A 21778-nucleotide genomic window follows, 5' to 3' on the forward strand; every position below is an offset into this window, starting at 1 on the left:
CCGTCCCGGATTCTAACGGCTCCGTCCCTTCCGGTCTTCCGCTGGGAGCAGAGGACGGCTGGGGCCCCGGGTTCCGGATTCCGGGTTCCGGGTTCCGGCTCCAGGGCCCTCTCACCCTCGTTAATTATTCAAGACATAGGAGGACACTATGGGAGGCGCGCTCATTAATATTCATGAGGGGCGGGGCCTCCCTCCCGCTGGGGCTCCTGGGAGGATTCTAAAGTCCCCTCGAGGCCACCGGGGCTCCTGGGAGGAGGCGGCAGCGCAGCGCGCCGGCCGGAAAGTCTTGAGATTTTTTTTTTCTTAAAAAACTCTAAGTTGAGGAGGGTGGGGCAAAACGACTAAATCCCATCCTCCTGTGATTCTTTAGGCGGAAAACTGTCCAAATCTGTGGTAAAAAGAGATTTGTTTGCCCCGTATTTTCTTGAGGTGGTTTTCCTCGTGGATGGAGCGAAGGGGGGGACCCGCTGGAGGTGTGGGGCGAGTCCCCGGGGAGAGAGGGTGGGTCTCCTCGGAAGGTTTTCCGGGGTTCGAACGGAATGGACACCCCGGCGAATGGCTGAGGGCGACGTCCCGGGAAAGGAGGCCGGGCTCCTCCCAGAGGGCGCTCGCCGCCTTCCTCTCGCGGCGGAGCCGGCGGCGGGGCTGCGGGGGGCGGCCGGGGCGGCTCCTCTTTGGGGCTGTGGCTCCCGGGCCCCAGAGGGGCGGCGGGAAACCAGCCATACTTGGGGAGGACACCTCGTCAATTTTTCCAGAAAAGCCTGAGAGGAAAATAAATTGTAAAAAAAAAAAAAAAGAGGCTTTCGTTTTAAAAGCATCTGGGCGTCGTGCGTTGACCCCGCGGGGACACGGGGGCTGTAGGCACATAAATATGTCGTTGGTGGCCACACATCCCTGCGTCGCGGCCTCAGAAGCGCCCACCCCAGGCCCTCTGACCGGTTCCTCAGGATTTGTATGGAGAATAGGGGTTCCTGCTTTAAAATGCCCACCGTGAGGGGGAAAACCCACCTCGGGGGTGAAATAAATGGATTCTCCCACTTGCAATTTACATGCAGCCCTTAAATTCAGTCCTTGTGGAAGTCCATGTATTGGCATGGGGAGAAATGGCCATTTTAAGTACAATTTTAAAAAGATTGCAAAAGAGTAATCCCCACCACCCCTTTATTTTTGTCATAAAATATGTATACACACACACACACACACACACACACACACACACACACATATATAGTTCTGGAATGATATAAACCAAAGCGTTTGTAAGCAAATCGAATCTTTCGGATTTGGTTTGTAAACGTCTGGGCGGTGCACACGCTCAGTGCACCATCGCGGTGGCTGTGGGTGGTGCTATCTGCGGGTTTCGGTGGCCATGGCCGCCCGGCCTGGCCTCGGGGAGGTTCTCTGCTTTGCACGAAGCCCTGAGCTCCCTGGTCACGTGTTCAGATTTGTAACTGCTTTGAGGTTGATGTGTGTTACCTTCTAAGTGGAATAAGTAACAATGTGATTTCTGCGGTTTTCTGGCCAAAGGAGAAAAAGCATTTTGGCCGGGGATACGTGCAACGGGCGAAGCGCTTTGGCTGTTACCTTGGAAACAAGGGGCTTTAGCCTGGAGTTGTGGTTACCAGTCTGTCTGTAAAAGACCATGTTTTTTTTTCTGAATGGGAGCCATCGTGACAGTCACTGTGTGTGATGAGTGGTTGTTGGTTTGTTTTCAGTTATTATTGAGTATAAGTAGATATCAGCGATTTTAGGTCCCTCTAAGAAATGCTCATTTTGAAATCAGGTTGTGCAGGCCCTTCCTGAGGCTGATGGGTAACTGTAATTAACCAAAAGTGAAATTGAGGGGACATTGTTATTCATTTGTCTCATTAATTTTATAAGACTAATTTCACTGCTTGTGTATGTATTTACACAGCATGTCATTGCTCATGGGAAGGCAACCTTCTGAGTCTCTTAGAGCTAGGAGAACTTTAAAAACTCTAAGCTTTTGCCTCTACTTTTTATCTCTCTGTTTTTATTCTTTCTAACAAAAGATGTCAGTACTCATTTTTAAAGAAATAGAAAAACATTACTGCAAAAGTTTAAACCTACATCAATATTTTGACTTTTTAATGTAAAGATTATAAAAGCAACATACTGACAGAAATTGAATGTGTTGAATTTGTTATATAGGTTCCTTTTGTGTTGAGTCTTTTTTAAAATTTTTGCGTATTAGCCTATATTTCATCCAAATATATTCTCATTTTCTACTAAGACTCATTATCTAGAATATTTTGCTAGAGAAAATTTATAAATATTTCATATGCTGTAATGATTACTTGTGGGAACTCCATAAATTGGACACCATATTAAAAAGCTTTGTAAATATAGAGACCACTATTTCCCATCAAAATATCAACCTCTTCATTAAAGAAAACAATAGCTCTTCATCACTATAATTTCTTCTTTGTCTCTTGTACTTTGTTTTTTCTAACCAGGGTAAATTCACAAGATAAGAAAAGGATGGCATCTAGAGTAAATAGCAGTTTCACTTTGATTCCCAACCAGAAATATAGACGTAGTAGTCGTCGATCCAGCCATGTTTCCAACACCCTGGACTCAGATTCTCAGCCCTTATCAGGACTTGGAAACTTTAAAGCCTTGCCATTGGAAATATTCCAAATAATCTTAAGATATTTATCAGGTGAGGTTTGGGGACTATATTTTTATTTTCCCCAAGAACTAGTTTGTCATCTTTAGCCCTGCTGGAATTAATAGTATTCACATTAAGTTTATTTTCCGAAGTTTCATCATTGTTAGGTAAGAGATACAATGAGAAAGTACAATACTTAAACTTTTCCTCTTTACGTTTACTATTATTTAATATTATTATTAATGAGCAAACTTATAAATTAGTATACTGTACTAACAGTAATGTTCCTGAATTTGAGGCATTCATATATATATGTATATTTTTCCTTTGGTAGTGAAGGATATCAGCATGCTAAGCATGGTGTCCAAAACAGTCAGCCAGCACATTATTAATTATATCTCAACCTCATCAGGAAGCAAAAGACTTTTACTACAGGACTTTCATCACCTTGAGCTGCCTGGCAAGAGACAAGACTCTGCTCTGTTGGAACACTACAGATCTCTAGGTAATTTGTGTCATAGAATTGTAACAAGTAAAGAACTATACTTAGTGGGATTTTATTATACATTTCTGTGCAACTCCTGAGAAAGGGAATATTTCCTAATTGGTGCCCGTTTCTATGATGCTTTTACTCCTCAATGTGAGGACTTTCCCTTAAAGCAGCAGTCCCTTACACTAACTTCTAAAGAGAAGAGAATGCACTTCCATGTGAAGTGTCAGCCCTTATGATTTCCTGTGGATACAGTGTCACCTCTGATTTTTTTTCCAGGTGGCTTACCGGTTGAGGAAATTGATGTATATTATATTTTATTTCCTGTGGATCTAATGAGTTTTATCTTTATACCTCTTTTCCCTTTCAACCATAATCTGGTCCTTAAAATAGAAAAGAAATCTAAACACTTTATGGTGGAAGATCACTTATTCTTTTACTCTCTTATCGGAAACAATGGCTTTCTGTTTTTAAGCATTGTAGATTTTACTAATACGTCATTATGTCATGATTAAATTAATATTACCAAAGGAAATTTACATAATCTTTTTTCCCTTGATTTGTATTCATTTGTCTTTCACTCTCTTTATTGATTTTATTTTTCCTAAGAGTGCTAAAATAAAATTCTATTTTTTACTTACTTAATGACAACATCTTAATTATGAAGTCACTTTATAATCAACCAAAGCATGGCAATAAAACCAAATATCAAAGTGATCTTAAGATTTAAATAAAAGTATACAGACGAGTTAATGAATATTATGTTTTAGTAGCCCAAGGATGTCTAGCTTTAAGATAATAAAATAACACTATATAGATGTATTAATAAATAAAACTGTATTTGGCAGGTATATTTAACAAGACTAAATGAAAAGTATATGATTTTATTACAGTGTTATTGGCTTCAGTTTTTATGATTAGGCTTAGTCAAGTGTGTAACAATATGTAGTTACTTTTTGCTACTTGTTATTGTAAATACCTTTTTTCAAGCATCATTAGTTGCCGAGAAAGTGGTACTTGGTTAGGTAATGAGCTTATTCTTGGTTTTGATCTGAAAAGAACTTTTTCCCTGACCAAGGCTCAATTGCTTAAACCACATGTGTCAAACACAAGGCCCGCGGGCCAAATCCGTCCCGCCAGGCCTTGCAATGTGGCCCGCACCGCGCTGTCATCACTGCACTCCGCTGCGTTTCCATCACAATGACAGTTTATGACTGTTCAGTAAACCATTCGGCCCTCGATTTAGGCTGGATTTTAGATTTTGGCCCCTTCTCTGATTGAGTTCGACACCCCTAGTAAACAAACAAAGCATTAAGACAATTATATGGATAAGTCAGTTAAAAATACAAATTTATCCACTGTTTGTCGCAGTGGATAGAATGTCAGCCTGTGGACTGAAGGGTTCTGGGTTTGATTCCAGTCAAGCGCACATGTGTGGGTTGTGGGCTGGATCCCCAGTAGAGGACCTGCAGGAGGCAGCTGATTCAATGATTCTCTCTCATATTGATGTTTCTCTCTCTCTCTCTCTCTCTCTCTCTCTCTCTCTCTCTCTCTCTCTCTCTCTCTCTCTCTCTCTCTCTCTCTCCCCCCTCTCCCTTTGTCTTTGAAATCAATAAAAATATATATTTTTTAAAAATACAAATGTGGCCGAAACCGGTTTGGCTCAGTGGATAGAGCCTTGGCTTGCGGACTGAAAGGTCCCAGGTTCAATTCCAGTCAAGGGCATGTACCTTGGTTGCGGGCACATCCCCGGTGCAGGGTGTGCAGGAGGCAGCTGATTGATGTTTCTAACTCTCTATTCTTCTCCCTTTCTCTCTGTAAAAAATCAGTAAAAAAAAATTTTTTTTTAAATACAAGTGTGTATTGATCTTAAGAGCTAAATTTTTAAAACAGTTTTAGTCATGCAATGATTGTAACCTTATATTTAATTTTGATGCAGATATCTGGCTTCTGACTAATTCTTTAGATAAATGTTTGATGTACTTGCCATTTTCTCATGTTACTATTTCTATCTGATCTGTTCTTATTTTCAGACTTTAATGTAACATTTTCAGAATCCTGCTCTTTGAATATTATAAATTTTAATTTGCTTCTTCATATAAAACAGAGCAGATGGCCAGTGGGGAAAGAACATTACATCTGATTATTTTAGTGGGAAGAAATTAAAGAAGTTGGTCTCCAAAGGATATAGCAGAGCACTTGTGTTTTGTGTGTGTGTGTGTGTTTTTAATGTCAGCCTGTATTGGTTTATATGGTGAATTGCAACCCTTAAAAATAGCAGTTTTACATTAGAAAAGGCAACCAACATTAATTATAGCTTGCAATTCCCTAGCTATTATATACCTTGGGACTGAATGCCAAAACATGAAAGGAAAAGAACTCAGCCTAAAAACCAAACACTGAAAATGTCTTTTTATGTACAAAAGTAGGGAGGGTTTTGCCGGACCGGTTTAGCTCAATGGATAGAGCGTCGGCTTGGGGACTGAAGGGACCCGGGTTCGGTTCCGGTCAATGGCATGTACCTTGGTTGCGGGCATATCCCCAGTAGGGGGTGTGCAGGAGGCAGCTGATCGATGACTCTCTCTCATCGATGTTTCTAACTCTCTATCTCTCTCCCTTCCTCTCTGTACAAAATCAATAAAAAATATATATTAAAAAAAAAAAAAAAAAAAAAAAAAAGTAGGGAGGGTTTATGTTTAAAACTCAATTCTGGTCATGTGTTATCCAAACATAGCAACTTCTAAAAATAAATTATATTCTCATATAGTCTACAGAATTACATAAAGTAGTAATTATATTATTTTAAAATACTAAGCAGAGAAAGTAAAAACTGAACAGAGCCATGATATTCAGGCATATATTTTTCTTCCATATATCTTATTTTTAATTTGAGGATATTTGCCCTCATAGGAATGTTAGCAATGCATTGCCATTTTAGGAAAACAGACCACTCAAAGTTCGAGGGAACGAATCATTCACTTCCTGTCCCTGTAACTGAAGTTACAGACCTCTCTTGGAAATTGAAGAGCTTTTTTTTTTCATTTTTAAATATCTAAACACAAAATTCTATACATTCTTAACATGCAAACACCATAAAAGGGTATCTTTGAAGGAAGAAATAGATATTCATCCAAATTGGATATTTTTTGTGAGCAAAAATGACTTCAACTCTCTGAAATTTTAAGGACTTATGACTTTAATTGTTTTTTCCAAAAAGAATACAAAATCTCTTTTCCCATTTTTCCATGTTTTACAATTCAAAACATTTTCCTTTGTGGACATGAGGTTGATTTCAAGAGATATTGGAATATGTTTTCTATGGAATTAAGACAATATAAAGTTTCCTAGTGTATTTTTTGTCTTGTATCTTTTAAAATCTAAATAATTTTAATCAGCTTAACAATAACCCACAACCTTCGGACCAACTTAAAATCTAAATAATTTTAAACATTTCCAGATCTGTCCTATAGTATCAATTTCATAATATTTTATAAGATTTTATGTTAGTGCCTCTTAGGGAGACATCAGAGTCACTTAGTTTTCAACATATAAATGTTTTATACCCTTCCTCCCAAGTTTCCTCTTTAAAAAAATCTATCAGCTCACAGTTCACTGGTATACATACTTAATTTTCAGGAAACATTATGCAGTGCTTTATAGATTTTTTAAATTGTTGTCACTGTTTTTTCATGTGTTTGTTTTACTTTCTCAGGTTTACTATTTAAAAGATGTACATTGCTGCTACCCACAAAGGAGAGACTAAAGTACATTCACAAGATACTCGCAGAAGTAAGATTATACTTCTGAATTAGTTCACAATCTTGATTTCAGTAAAGATATTTTATTGTCTTCTTATACTCATTTAAGTTCTATTCTTAATTAGTAAAACTTCATGAATTAGTACTAAAAAATTAATTGATAATCTAATACTTTACCAAGCACTCAAAGATAATAAAACACCAAAATGTAGTAATCTTTTACTTATAGTAAAATAATTTTTATATAATTTAATACATCACTTAAGGTTATTAGGTTTATCAGAATATAAAAGTATTTTTATCCCACATGGGAATCATGAGGCTATTTTAAACTGGTGATTTAGATATTTTATTAAGAAGAAGTAATTTCTGAATGTTAAAATATACAAAAACATAGGAAAGTATTTTAATATATAAAATAACCCTTTTATGATCATTTATGACTTGCAAATGTGTATCAATGTATTATAATCTCTTTAAGAAAATGAGTTTTACTATTCAAACCCAAACACACATACAAACACTGATGGCTCAGTTCTATACTCAGTAGTATGCAAACTATTTCTCATGCAGTAGCTTTTTTCATGTCCATATTTGCATTGAATTCAGATCTATATTATTATAGCAGCTTCCCAGATAACCTTTCTAGCATCCATTCTTTCAGTCTCCAAGACAGTGAAGCAAGGTTATTTTTTCTAAAGCATCACTTTCATCAAGTTAATTTTCTTGCTAAAAATCTTTCAGTGGCTACTCAATTTCAGCAAGATAAGGTCCAAAGGCCATAGTTGGTATTTAAGGTTCTCCCTGACATGCAACTGTACTTCCTATTACTTTGAGTCTAGTTAAGTTGATCATATTTTTATTCCCAAATAACCTTTTTTTATTCCTACCTCTACACAATTTTTCCCTTATTGTTTCTCTCATCAGTTTTTTCCATTTGTTATGTCTGAATCCTACTTTAAGACATTGCTTGTTTCATATCCTTCATAAGCTTTTCTGATCATTCCCAAAATTTTCATTTCTTTGCTTTCATAATAACCGACATAGTACTTTTTTGGTCATTTTGCCATTTTTACATATTCTAACCTTAAATCATTAAAGTAACCTCACATGTGTATATCTTATCTCCTAAATAAATTGTGAGCACCTTGAAGGCAGCCTTTTTTTTAATATATTTCCTTCATAATCCCCACCTATATAATAATGCTAATCAATGTCAATGTTTTAGTTATTTTCAGTTAATACTGGAAAAATGTTTACATTTCCATTAAATTTGACTGTCAAATCATTCTCCATTGAAAAGGAGAAATGAATACTTGTTCTCTTTACAGGTTCCCTGTTTTAAATTCAGTGGCTGTGCAGCTCCTATGCAGTGTTCAGGATTATCATGTTATGGCAGGCTTTTACAGGTACTTTTTTTTTAATGAAATGAGAAAATGAATGTTTTGAACTATTGACAAGTAGAGCATGTAATCCATTGTTCCATGGGAAAATAAAGGTGGTAATAATAATTTTTAAAAAAGAATAAAATAGCCCTAGCTGGTTTGACTCAATGGATAGAGCATCGGCCTATGGACTGAAGGGTCCCAGGTTTGATTCCAGTCAAGGGATCCCCAGTGGGGGAGTGCAGGAGGCAGCCGACCAATGATTCTCTCTCATCCTTGAAGTTTCTCCTCTCTCTCTTCTCTGAAATCAATAAAAGTATATTAAAATAAAATAAAAAACTAAATAAAATTGTAAAAATTTGACCTATTAGTCTAATAAAGTTTGCCGCCTCAAATTTTCTTCTAGGATTTCTCACTGGTAAGAAATGTTTAATATTTACTTGCTCTATACCAATGTTCTCAATGTTTTAGCCATCGTTGTAAAGACTAGAAATAGCCGAAACCGGGTTGGCTCAGTGGATAGAGTGTTGGCCTGTGGACCAAAAGGTCCCGGGTTCGATTCTGGTCAAGGGCATGTACCTTGGTTGCGGGCACATCCCCGGTGGGGGGTGTGCAAGCGGCAGCTGACCTATGATGATTCTCATCAATGTTTCTAACTCTCTGTCCCTCTCTCTTCCTCTCTGTAAAAAAACAATAAAATATATATTTTAAAAAAAAAGACTAGAAATAGTGTGAGGTGTGTATGTATGTGTGTGTAATGAGTTTTAAGTCTTGGGTTAGTTATTTAAGATATGATTTTAGAAATAAAATGTATGAAAAAATTGTAACTAAGGAGGTGATAGATGTAACTAACTTCCTTGTAACCATTTTGCAATACGTACATATATAAAATTACTACAGTGTATGCCTTTAATTTACATGTTAGTAATATCTCAGTAAAGCTAGAGAGAAAAAATCAGTGGTATGATTTTAAAAATATTTTGTTGAAACTCAACTGCTGAGCCACACTTCCTGGGCTTGATTAAACTTTTATTGTAAACAAAAAAGATAATAACATAATGTAATGTTATTCGATATTAATAATATATTATCATAAATAATATATTAATATATTATATTATTCTAAGCAATTTACATGTGCTAACTTTTTTTTTTCCAGTTCTTTTTTTTTAAATATATTTTATTGATTTTTCACAGGGAGGAAGAGAGAGGGATAGAGAGTTAGAAACATCAATGAGAGAGAAGAATCATCGATCATCTGCCTCTTGCACACCCCCTACTGGGGACGTGCCCACAACCAAGGTACACGCCCTTGCCCGGAATCGAACCCGGGACATTTCAGTCCACAGGCTGACGCTCTATCCACTGAGCCAAACCGGTCCCGGCTACATGTGCTAACTTTTAAAACTTACAATAACCTTATGAGGTTTACTACAGTCTTACAACAATCTTGCTAATGTCCCAGCCTGACAGCCACCTTCTGATCCCTGGGTAGACCCTTCTACTAGCCTTCTTTCAAGATAGATTTTTTTCCCTTTCTTTCTTCTTTTAGAGAGCAGGTAATGTGAGCACATGTATTTATCCTATATAATAAAAGGCTAATATGCAAATCGACTGAACGGTGGAACAACCAGTCGCTATAATGTGCACTGACCACCAGGGACAGACACTTGACCCAGGAACTGCCCCCTGGTAGTCGTAAGCTCTCATGGGGAGTACTGCTCAGCCAGAAGCCAGACTTATGGCTGGCAAATGCAGCAGTGGTGACAGGAGCCTCTCCTGCCTCCGCAGCAGTTGAACATCCCCTGAGGACTCCTGAACTGTGAGAGGGAGCAGGCCAAGCTGAGGAACCCCCACTCCGAGTGCATGCATTTTGTGCATCAGGCCTCTAATATAAAATAAAAAGGTATAAAGTAAAAAGTAACTCTCCCTCCAAGACCTGTCCCTTGTCCACTGAGTGCCCTTCAAGAGAATTAACCAATGTTAGCAGTTTCTTATATGTCCTTCCAGAGATAATAGATTAATTTATATACTACTGAAATCCAGGTCAACTATTTTTTTTAAAATATATTTTATTGATTTTTTACAGAGAGGAAGGGAGAGGGATAGAAAGCTAGAAACATCTATGAGAGAGGAAAATCGATTAGCTGCCTCCTGCACATCCCCCACCAGGGATGTGCCTGCAACCAATGTACATGCCCTTGACCAGAATCGAACCTGGGACCCGTTAGTCCACAGACCAACACTCTATCCACTGAGCTAAACCAGTTTCGGCTAGGTCAACTATTTTAAGAAATCTTCAAAATCTAATTACCGTTTACCCTTGAACAATACAAGCATTAGGGGCACCAACCTACACATGTTGAAAATCTGTGTATAACTTTAACTCCCCCAAAATTTAAGTTGTCTCTTGGTATTCTAGGGGGATTGGTTCCAGGACTCTACACAGATACCAAAGCCATGGATGTTCAAGTCCCCTATATATAATGACATAGATCAATGCATTCAGTCAGCTCTCCATATCTATTTACTCCCAACCTCATATTGAAAACGCTACAGGTATTATATTTAGTACTGGAAAAAAAAATGCATAAGGTGGACCTGCACATTATAAGTGTTTTGTTCAAGGGTCAACTATATAGTGACATACCATTTAAATTTCCTTTCCATAGATATTTAACTATACATTTGGATTTGCTAAAAAATAATTATTAAATTTTGCTCTAATAAAATTTTTTTTGCTTGTTCACATCCAAATGTCATAAATGTTCATAATTGTCACATTAAAATGAAATCATTATCCTTTGTAAGCAATTTCATAAATGATAGCTAGAGGGAGTCAAAGGGGTTCTACTGTAGTCTAAAATTAAGCCACAGTTTTAGACTGTTTATAGTCAGATGTCTAAAGTTGCGTTCGAGGGTTTGGGCCTTTGCTATTTTCCTCATACTTATTCATACTGTCAGAGTTCAAGATTCAGTATCATTTAGAAGTTCTCTGAAAACATACACCCTTTACAATGAAAAAGAAACTGGATTGGGAGTATTCCTATTTTTATATAAAATGTCTTATTAATGTCAATTGTTCCATAGTGGATAAAAATTACACATCACCTGGATCATATGCTATGACAGTTATATGCTCATTAGGCAATAGTGACTTATGTTTTGATTTGTGTTCTAAACATCTGCAATGTTTCATTTATTTTATTATCCTCAGACCTTAACAGCAGGTTGGGATGAACTCGAATGCCATCGTGTTTTTAACTTTTTATGTGAGCTGACTGATCTCTCCCGCAAAATGCAGACCATTGTCTTCAGCAAACCAGGTAAAGAATCAAAATTCAGAAATAACATACAGAAGTTAAAATAGAAAAAAAAGAAAAGAAAAGAAAAAGAAAAAGAAAAAAAAAGCACAGTTCAAAAGGATATTTAAAAATAAATTGTGGCGGAAACTGGTTTGGCTCGGTGGATAGAGTGTCAGCCTGCAGACTGAAGGGTCCCAGGTTCGATTCCAGTCAAGGGCATGTACAGTGGTTGCAGGCACATCCTTGGTGGGGGATGTGCAGGAGGCAGCTAGTCGATGTATCTCTCTCATCGATGTTTCTAGCTCGTTATCCTTCTCCCTTCCTCTCTGTAAAAAATTAATAAAATATAAAAAATAAATAAATTGTGATATCTATTTATAGTTAAACAACAAAGAAATATAAGAGAATGATAAACACTGAATTGGATAGTGAGGCTCAAGTGGCATGTGATTAGAGAAAGAGAAGTACTCAGATGGCTTCAACTGTATTAATAATATTTTATTACTTAAGCTAGATACATGCCATAACATGAATGAACCTTCAAGCCATTATGCTAAGTGAAAGGATCTAGTCACAAAAGACCACGAACTATATGACTTCATATGAAATCCCAGAATAGGAAAATTTATATAGACAAGTAATAAATTATTGGTTACTTGGGGCTGGGAGTGGTAACTAAAAGAGCAGAATTTCTTTTTTGAGATGCTCAAATATTCTAAAATTCACTTGGTGATAGCTGCACATATCTGTGAGTATACTAAAAACCATTGAATTGTACACTTTAAATGGGTGAATTGTATGCAATGTAAATCATATCTCAATAAAACTTTTTAAAAACAATCCCTTAATAATCTAAAAATTTTACAGAGGAAAGTGAATTAATGCTTTTAGTATATTAACAATTGTATAATAATAAATTTGACTTATTTATTATGCACATAAACCTTTCTAGGAAGAATGACTTACAAGCCTTTTGTGTTCATAGGAAATTCCCGAAAACTAGAGTTAAGGATCAGACTGTTCTGTAGGAATGTCCTGTTTGATCACTGGACACATAGAAGTGATTCTGCTTTTTGGTTGACACGTATATTAAAACCATGGCCAATGGTGAATCAGGCAAGACTACTATATATCATCTTTGGACCAATATCTCCTCAAGATGGTGAGCATTTATTTTTTAGCAATATATGTTATAAAACTGGTTAATTACTTTTACTTTAGGAAGCATATCTTTTTGTACTTGTTCAGTTTCATCATTCCTAAAATATTTCATGATTTCATGGATTTATACATTAACTTGTGCATAGCTTAAGCTTCAAGACAGAAATTGTTCCCTGCAGGCCATTACCAAATATATTCCTATCATCTCTGGTTTACCTAAAATAGCGGCTTTTCATTTTTAAACATTATCTTAATTCAAGACTATGTTTGTTGCCCTAACTGGTTTGGCTCAGTGGACAGTGTCGGCCTGCGGACTGAAAGTTCTCAGGTTTGATTCTGGTCAAGGGCATGTACCTTGGTTGCGGGCACATCCCCAGTAGGAGGTGTGCAAGAGGCAGCTGACTGATGTTTCTCTCCCTTCAATGTTTCTAACTCTCTATCCTTCTCCCTTCCTCTCTGTGAAAATCAATAAAAAATATATGTTTGTTGCTAAATAAAAAATCAACTGGACAACTCTGTTTTGATATGTTTTGATACTCAAATAAGCATGTTCTCTTTTTCAGATTTTATTTTATTTCAGTAAAATTACATTATCTGTTCCAATTTTTGTTATCAGAATAGTATTATCTTTTTACTAAAAGCACTATTCTGCCTGGTGAAACTTCTTTTTTTTTTTTTTTTTTTTTTTTTTTTTTTTTACTTCATTTAGCTATTATGGCTATGCTTCATCACATCAGTTAGAGACATTCAAATTTATACTGTTATCAGAATTGACTTTCATTATGAAAATAGCACATATAAGTAATGAATTCCATTATGCAATCCAATTTCCTTTTTAAATAATCCATGAAGTCTTTATCACAAAGTCAACTATTCTGTCATAACCTAATTTTTGTTTCAATTATCATTCAGGACAAGTGGTTTGGCAGAAAATGATAGAAGAACCTACAGATGAATCTAGTCTGAAAGGCCTGGCTGATGCCATTAAATTACTATATGACACAGGCATCAAAGAGTGGACAGCAGATGATGTTATCAGTCTTATAGATGAACTATCAGGTAAAATAACATATTTATCACACAGAGTAACAGAAATTTGTTGTTAGAATACAGTTATAAAATTATAATGGTAATTCTACAGGTAACAAGTGACTTGTCTATCATTAAATGCTTTAAAATATTTAAAGAATTAGGCATTTTTTGAAGAGACTGGATATAATCAACTTACTTTTCTTCAATTGTGAATGTAATAGGTATATTTTTGTTACCAATATTATTTGAAAGCTTCATAATTTAATTATTCCCATTTTGCAAGTTCTCAAAAACACCTTCCTTGGCTGCGTAAATATATTTTTTTAAATATATTTTTTATTGATTTTTTTCCAGAGAAGAAGAGAGAGGGATAGAGAGCCAGAAACATCAATGAGAGAGAAACATTGATCAGCTGCCTCCTGCACACCCCTACTGGGGATGTGCCTGCAACCAAGGTACGTGCCCCTGACCAGAATCGAACCTGGGACCCCTGAGTCTACAGGCCGACGCTCCATCCACTGAGCCAAACCGGTTTCGGCAGAAGAATCCCTCTCTTGGTATGGCAGAAGTGAAACAATTTTTCCCATTTATGCATAATTCTTTAGATTCTGAAGTTTTCAAGAGTTCTTTCCTTTCATGTGATTAAGCCACCTTGTTTATTGATCTATCTGTAGGAAAAATGCTTTGACTATATTACTAGTACATGTGTAAGAGCTGCCATGACATGGCAGTAATCTCTGCCTCCAGTTAAATGCTGGAATTAAGAAACTAAAGCATTTTTTCTGAGCTTTTCCCTTGGCAATAATTATATTTCCAAAGAAGTGATATAATAGTGCATGTAATTAATGATGTTTACTATAGCTATTGTGCAATTTCTCATAGTAACTGTTCTTTCTCTAATAAAAGTGGTTCCTCGGGAGTGGCTTCTAGAAAATAATGCACGTCTCCTAATCCTAAGTGGGAACGACATCTGTTTCACTTTCATGGCTAGTAAAGCTGTGAATGGACGGACCGCTGAACTGGCAAGACTGATAGTCTTTTTGGCTTTGGTAAGTAAAAAATAAGTTTTCTCTAACAAGTTGTTTAACATTATAGTTGACCTGCCAAGAAGCTGCCCTGAAGGAACTGAAATATGTACAAAACATTTTGAAAGAATAAGTATATAGGTATATATCTTATAATATATACTTATAAAAATTTAAAATACATGTAACAGCCCTGGCCAGTGTGGAGCATCGTCCCGAGTACCAGAGGGTCTCAGGTTCCATTTCCCACGTCAAGGGCAAGTACCTGGATTGTAGGTTAATTCCCGGCCCCAGTTGGGGCAAGGGCTAGAGTCAACTGATCAGATCGATGTATCTCTCTCATATATCTCATATTTTCTCTCTCTCTCTCTCTCTCTCATATGTCCTTCTCTCTCCCTCCATCTCCTCCCTTCCTCCTTTCCACTCTAAAAAAAAAAAAATCAATGGAAAAATATCCTTGGGTGAGGATTAACAAAAAATACCGTATTTTTTGGACCATAAGACGCACCAGTTTTTAGAGAAGGGAAATGAAGAAAAAAAGATTCTGAAACAAATAGTGTCCTAAAATATTTTATGTGCATTAAAACCCAACATCACAGTCATAAACACATGTAATCAACCCTGTAAAGTAAACAGCAGCATTTAGAACCATTTTAGAGCTGGGCAAGCACACACAGACCACACAGAGCCGGGCAAGTAAAAAAACTTTTTTTTTAAAAGTATATGTGTAGGATATATTTGGACCATAAGACGCAGGGACTTTTTCCCCCCACTTCTGGGGGGGAAAAAAGTGCGTCTTATGGTCCGAAAAATACGGTAAATAGTGCCGGGACCGGTTTGGCTCAGTGGATAGAGCGTCGGCCTGCGGACTGAAAGGTCCCGGGTTCGATTCCGGGCAAGGGCATGTACCTGGTTGCGGGCACATCCCCAGTAGGGGGTGTGCAAGAGGCAGCTGATCGATGATTCTCATCAATGTTTCTAGCTCTCTATCCCTCTCTCTTCCTCTCTGTGAATAAATCAATAAAATAAAAATAAAAATAGCTCTTAAAAAAAGGAAAAAAAATAGTAATAGTAATAAACTATCATACTTGGAGTTATTCTCTGTATTAACCTCTCCCTAATTCATGTCTAGATTGTCATCATACAGCTCTGCCAAGTTATATTCTTTTTTCAAAAATTCTATTAAAAAATAAAGTACTTGCCCTGTCCAGTGTTGCTCAGTGGATAGAGCATCAGCCTGCGGACTGAGGGCTCCCGAGTTGGATTCCTGGTCAGGGCACAGGCCTGGGTTGTGGCTCCATCCCTGATGGGTGGTGTGCAGGAGGCAGCCGATCCATGATTCTCTCTCATCATTGATGTTCCTCTCTCTCCCTCTCCCTTCCTCTCTGAAATCAATTAAATGAAATTAAAAAATAAAAAATATAGTACTCTATTTGATTTGCTTCAGAATAACCAATGGGCAGCAGGGAGAGGATATGGTAGGGAATGGAGGTAAAGGTGAAACAAGATTGGTAAGCTGGAAAGTGGATACACGGGATTCATTATACTATTCTCTCTACTTTCTATAGTTAAAATGTTTTCAAAACAAAACATTTAAAATATATTTAATATTCATTTAATAAAAATTGAGATTTTACTACAGGCCACACTATGTGAGATTCTAGGTTATGGAAATTCATAAAACAGTTCTCTGACAGAAAGCTGTTTATAGTGTTTTAAGTGATATTAAGGTATATATAAATAAATTCAGTGAGGTAAGTGCAAAACTATATATGCAGAAAGATACAATCAGAGGTAGCAAAGAGGAGCCAATATGGGTGAGAGTAGAGCATAGTGAGGGCTTTCTCAAACCAAATTTATTTTTAAAAATGAATAGAAGTTCACAAGGCAGAGAGGGCAAATCACTATTTGGCTACCATCGCAGATGCCAGCTCAACCAATGCTTCACAAGCAATGGAGTAATCCTCAAGTTGGCTGTTGTGAGGAAGAATTGAAGTAATTCATTTCCTATGAAGTGGAGACAGGGTTATTACCAACTCAACTGCTTAAAACATGAATGAAACCTCTGTGGCTCTTTTTAAAGTGTGAATAAAGCTACTAAAGTAATTTCAATATAAATATTTATTTTAATAATTAAACACACTTTCTCCAAAAGAGAGGGGAAGAGAATTGCATGGCTATATTCACAGGACTGTAAGTAGCTCAGTATTATTTCTGAAGGGTAAAATGTAAGGAAGAGGAAGAGGAGGAAGCGTGATCAGACAGAAAGGGAGAGGCTAGGTAATGAAGGGCTGGTAGACTTTCTGTGGAGCTTGAACACATCCTCTAATAGGGAGCTGCTGAAAAGTTTTAGGGAGGGGAGTGAGGTGATCAGCTTCGAGTTCTTAATATCATAGGTCACTCTGACAGCACCATAGCAAACAGAATGGAGAGGGAGTCACTGGGTGAAGAAGCCTTCCAGAAAGCCTTCCCTGATTATCATCTCAACTCTGATCATTAATTTTCCCTAAATTGCCTCAGATTTGTCTTCTCTTTATCTTCATTTACTTATAGTGGTAAGTTATCTCCCAAAACAGATTGCAAATTCTTTGATATCCAGGACTATGTCACATGCTTTTCATAGTGCCTTGTACCATTCCTTACACATAAGTAGAATACATCTTTCCTATCAGATTAATATTGTTTAGTGATACTACTATAAAGTTTATTTTCATGCTGCATATTATTTAGCTATATGTTAAAATGGCCATTTAGAATGTTAATAATAAACCTTTTTCTTTCAGTTTTAACTATTAACATGTAGTCTTTCCTTTAAATATTTATCTTTTAAACAATAGAAAGATAAATATTTCCTACAACTTCCAAGATAAAAAGTTGATAATACTATAGAGTTCTCTTGCCTATTGAAATTTCTTGTTTGTCTGTCACCCTGATTAGACTCCTTCAAAATAGAAGCCCTGTCTTTATGGCTTATCATATTTCCACCTCTTAGCATGTGCTCCATCAATATCTATTGCATGAGTGAAAGGGCAGAAGTCTGTTGTCCATAAAAATAACAATTGTTTTTTATATTAATTCTTACATTAATATTCTATAATAAGATACAGAGTCAGACTGACAGTTCGTCTGGGTAAAAAAAGATTAAAGAGATTAAGAAGTACAAATTGGTAGTTACAGAACAGTAACAGATATGTAAACTATAACATAGGGAATACAGTCAATAATATCATGATAGCCGAAACCGGTTTGGCTCAGTGGATAGAGCATCGGCCTGCAGATTGAGGGGTCCCAGGTTCGATTCCGGTCAAGGGCATGTACCTTGGTTCTGGGCACGTCCCCCCTAGGGGGTGTGCAAGAGGCAGCTGATCGATGACTCTCTCTCATAAATGTTTCTAACTATCTCCCTTCCTCTCTGTAAAAAAATAAATAAAAATATATATTTTTTAAAAATAGTATCATGATAACTATGTATGGGATCAGTGAGTACATGATTTTCTAACCACTATGCTGTACATCTGAAACTAATACAGAAAAATGTTAAATGTAAACTAAATTGAAAATGTAAACTAAATTGCCCTAGCCAGTTTGGCTTAGGGGATAGAGAATCGGCCTGTGGACCAAAGGGTCCTGGGTTTGATTCTGATCAAGGCCACATACCTTGGTTGCAGGCTCCTCCCTGGCCTGGGCCCTGGTCAGGGAGTGCAGGAGGCAACTAATCAATGTGTTCCTCTCACATCGATGTTTCTCTGTCTTTCTCTCTCTCTTCCAGTCTCCCTAAAAATCAATGGAAAAATATCCTCATGTGAGGACTAATAAATAAATAAATAAATATATATATAAATAAATATATATATAATAAATATATATATAAATATATATAATGCCATGTGTAATAAATAAATTATATAAAATTATAAACCATCATAGTTAATACAATTTTCAAATTTTATAGCTTTCTTTAAATGAAGATATTCCATAATGCTTTGTATGTCTAAATCAGGTGTGCGAGAAAGAACTATACTGCATGGACTGGGCAGTTAAAATGATGCAAAAAGTCTGTAAAGTCTTTAGTACCTCAGTTGAAAAAACCAGCTTCCTGCAGAATGTGGCAAATGCATTTGCATGTATTATAATGGAAATGCTGCAGTCAATTATGTCTGGTGAGTATGCATGTAGATGGTGCGCAGGAGTGAATAAATGCATTCTAGTCTCCACTTGAGACAGGAATAATTCTGTGTAGACTTTTATTTCTAAACCAACAATAGAAGGAGTAGACATTTTTTGTTTGCTTTTCCATGGGATATATTTAGTTTCTGGTCTTGTCACTTTTTTAAATCTGATATTAGTTTTAATGGAAGACAAAGTCAAAGAGTCTGCTCTGATAGGATCCGATTTCCCTTTATCAGGTCAAGAGGTGATTTAAATTAAGGGCTAATGAGGCTGACATAACGCTGGAGCCCTCCTGGATTTTCCAATTCTCCTCCTCGGGTGAACACACAACTTTTCCCACTCAACTTTTCAGACACCGGCTCTCTTTTTCCAAGCCCTCAATTTAAATCACCTCTTGACCTGATAAAGGGAAACAATTTTAACTTGTTCACTAATCAACCATCATACTCATCACAATAATATCCTGTATTTGTATAGTTTTAATGTACATTTTTTACAGTTTTATTAGGTAGACAACATGATAATTAACCCTATTTTACAGATGAGAAAACTAAAGCTTATCGGTAGATAGTTATCTGACTTACCCTCAGTCATAAAGTTGAAAGTAACATGGACCAGCATCCTTTTCTCAGACTTCTAAGTTAGTGCTGTTATAGAATTCCATGATCTCAATGGTTAACATCTGATTAAGATCAATAACTAGTCTTCTGCTACGTATATTAGAAAAAATTGGGACATCTTATGTTTTAAATAGATCATATATTTAAAACTTTACTGTCATTTTCCCCCAACTGTCCATTCTTGTGTATGGCATATAGGAGATCGAGATGAAGAGGACAGAATCTTTTTGAATTTGTTCCATCTTGTGCATGCTCAAGCTAATTTCCATAAGGAGGTCCTGTATTTGACCATCAATTCTATCGCTACCTAAATACTCAGAAAGCCGTGCATTTAGAGACTACCTCACTGAACTAACGATGAGAAGAATGCTCCTTTCCACAATCAAAAAAGAGCGCCCAGGGAACTTTTTATGACCCAAGTAATTCTAAAGTTGCACAGCATTTTAGTGGCAACTGCTTATATTATTAATATAAAAATTATAGGCAAACCCAAGAATATATTGAGATTATTCTAGAAAACAAGCTGTTTCTCTCCAGACTTTATAAACCTAACACCAAAATTTAGTGTCCAAGAGTCTGGGGCCAACCAGACTGTATGTATGAGACTTTGAAGCAAGAGAAAATTTTGTTTTGTAGTTGAGCAGACCCAAATTTAGTATGTATCTGTTCACTGTGCTTAGATTGTGTAGACATAGCCTAGAATGTTTTATGAAGGTTTGCAATATGATGTTTTGGAATGTGCAGATATAAATCACATTTTAAACCACCTTGTTGGCATATAGTTATAAAGACCATTATATTTTGTTCATTTTTTGTATAAACTAACAGATCAAAACCAAAGAAAGTATGTGTGTATATGTATATACATATCCATAAATATTTATATATGTACATATAGACAAATATATATATATATTATAAATCATATAAAAAGTCTATAAAGAGAGGGGTATATAGTGTTTTAATACAAATCATATTTTATTTTCTGGGGATTAGAGTAAAATGTTGCAAATAAGGGAAAATATAAAATGAAAGAAAATATTCTGATGCCAGCACAATATGCACAAATAATTTGCACTTCTTCCTAAAGCTTTTCTCCCTATCTTAAAGAGTAGAACTTGAAGAAACTGGAAGCATGGATGTAAAAGCAACCCAGGAGTGGGATTTTTCTTCACTCAAATAAATGAATTCTAAGAAGCTCCAGGGCTATTTCAGTCTGACTAGCATCACTTTTACTATTAAAGTAGAAAATAATAGCGCCTAATGAGGCTGACATAACGCTGGAGCCCTCCTGGATTTTCCAATTCTTCTCCTCGGGTGAACACAACTTTTCCCACTCAACTTTTCAGACACCGGCTCTCTTTTTCCAAGCCCTTAATTTAAATCACCTCTTGACCTGATAAAGGGAAGAAACAACTAGACGATATAGAAATTACCTGCAGAAGTAGGATAGAAATAGTGTAAAATTTTCAAGTATTTGGCAAGTGGGGCTCAGTAAGAGATTTAATAAGATTGAGGAAGAGTGAAATTTGTGGAGGAAATGTAAATTTTTATAACAAGATTTTACTAAATTTCAGTAGCATAAGCACTTAACCTTGGATGGTCAGAAACTAACTGCCTTTCTTTGATGGATTGTCCAACTGTAATTCCATCGGTTGCAGGAATTATTTCTCCAGAGGTTAGCCTTTGCATATTTATGGGGGGAAAAACAAGTCCTTGCTTTTATCCTAGTTTCATTTTCTTCCTCTCAATTTCATTTTCTTCCTTCCAGTTCACCACTAAATTATGAAGATTAAAAGTTGGCAGATACCAGAGTACAAAACATTTTAATTAGCTTTTTGTTTTCTCTCTCACTCTTTTTCTCTTACATGCTTTGGAAAACCTAACCATTTACTTATCAAAATATTAGTAATTCCAAGTTGAGAATATACTCCATTAGATTATTGGGGGAGGGAGGGAATGAAGGAAAGAAAGTAAAAAATTTAACATAGTGAATATTTTAAAGTTTATTACATAGATGTTAAGTTTCATTCTCTTAGAGAAGCAATTTGGCATTGTGAAGTTTCCTTGTGTTCCTTGAATTACCTAAGTCTCTACAATAGTTATTTTCAGAAATTTACAAAAGAAGAATGGCTTAATTTAAAAGTTTTTTACCTGGATTTTGAATCTCATATACTTGACATGACTGCTGCTGTAAAAT

At 36.3% G+C, this 21778-nt stretch overlaps 1 protein-coding gene across 1 annotated transcript; it reads left to right on the plus strand.

The window, feature by feature from the left end:
• Positions 1-272: 272 nt before the first annotated feature.
• FBXO47 (F-box protein 47) lies at positions 273-21277 on the plus strand. Its single transcript, XM_036407936.2, has 11 exons — positions 273-393; positions 2478-2683; positions 2967-3137; positions 6835-6911; positions 8212-8289; positions 11483-11591; positions 12556-12732; positions 13644-13790; positions 14670-14812; positions 18789-18948; positions 19777-21277. Exons 2-11 carry the CDS (start codon positions 2503-2505, stop codon positions 19887-19889), a joined length of 1356 nt encoding a protein of 451 aa, XP_036263829.1. The 5' UTR covers positions 273-393; positions 2478-2502; the 3' UTR covers positions 19890-21277.
• The last annotated feature ends 501 nt before the right edge of the window (positions 21278-21778 follow it).

Source organism: Pipistrellus kuhlii, unplaced genomic scaffold, assembly GCF_014108245.1.
Source record: "Pipistrellus kuhlii isolate mPipKuh1 unplaced genomic scaffold, mPipKuh1.p scaffold_m20_p_37, whole genome shotgun sequence".
In the NCBI taxonomy this organism is placed as follows: Eukaryota; Metazoa; Chordata; class Mammalia; order Chiroptera; family Vespertilionidae; genus Pipistrellus; species Pipistrellus kuhlii.

What these genes read in the sequence shown, in the direction of transcription:
- FBXO47 (XM_036407936.2), top strand. Translation starts at nt 2,503, where the DNA reads ATGGCATCTAGAGTAAATAGCAGTTTCACTTTGATTCCCAACCAGAAA. An exon ending in TCTTATAGATGAACTATCAG is followed by an intron (nt 13,791 to 14,669) that starts GTAAAATAACAT and finishes CTCTAATAAAAG; the next exon opens with TGGTTCCTCGGGAGTGGCTT. An exon ending in GCTGCAGTCAATTATGTCTG is followed by an intron (nt 18,949 to 19,776) that starts GTGAGTATGCAT and finishes TATGGCATATAG; the next exon opens with GAGATCGAGATGAAGAGGAC.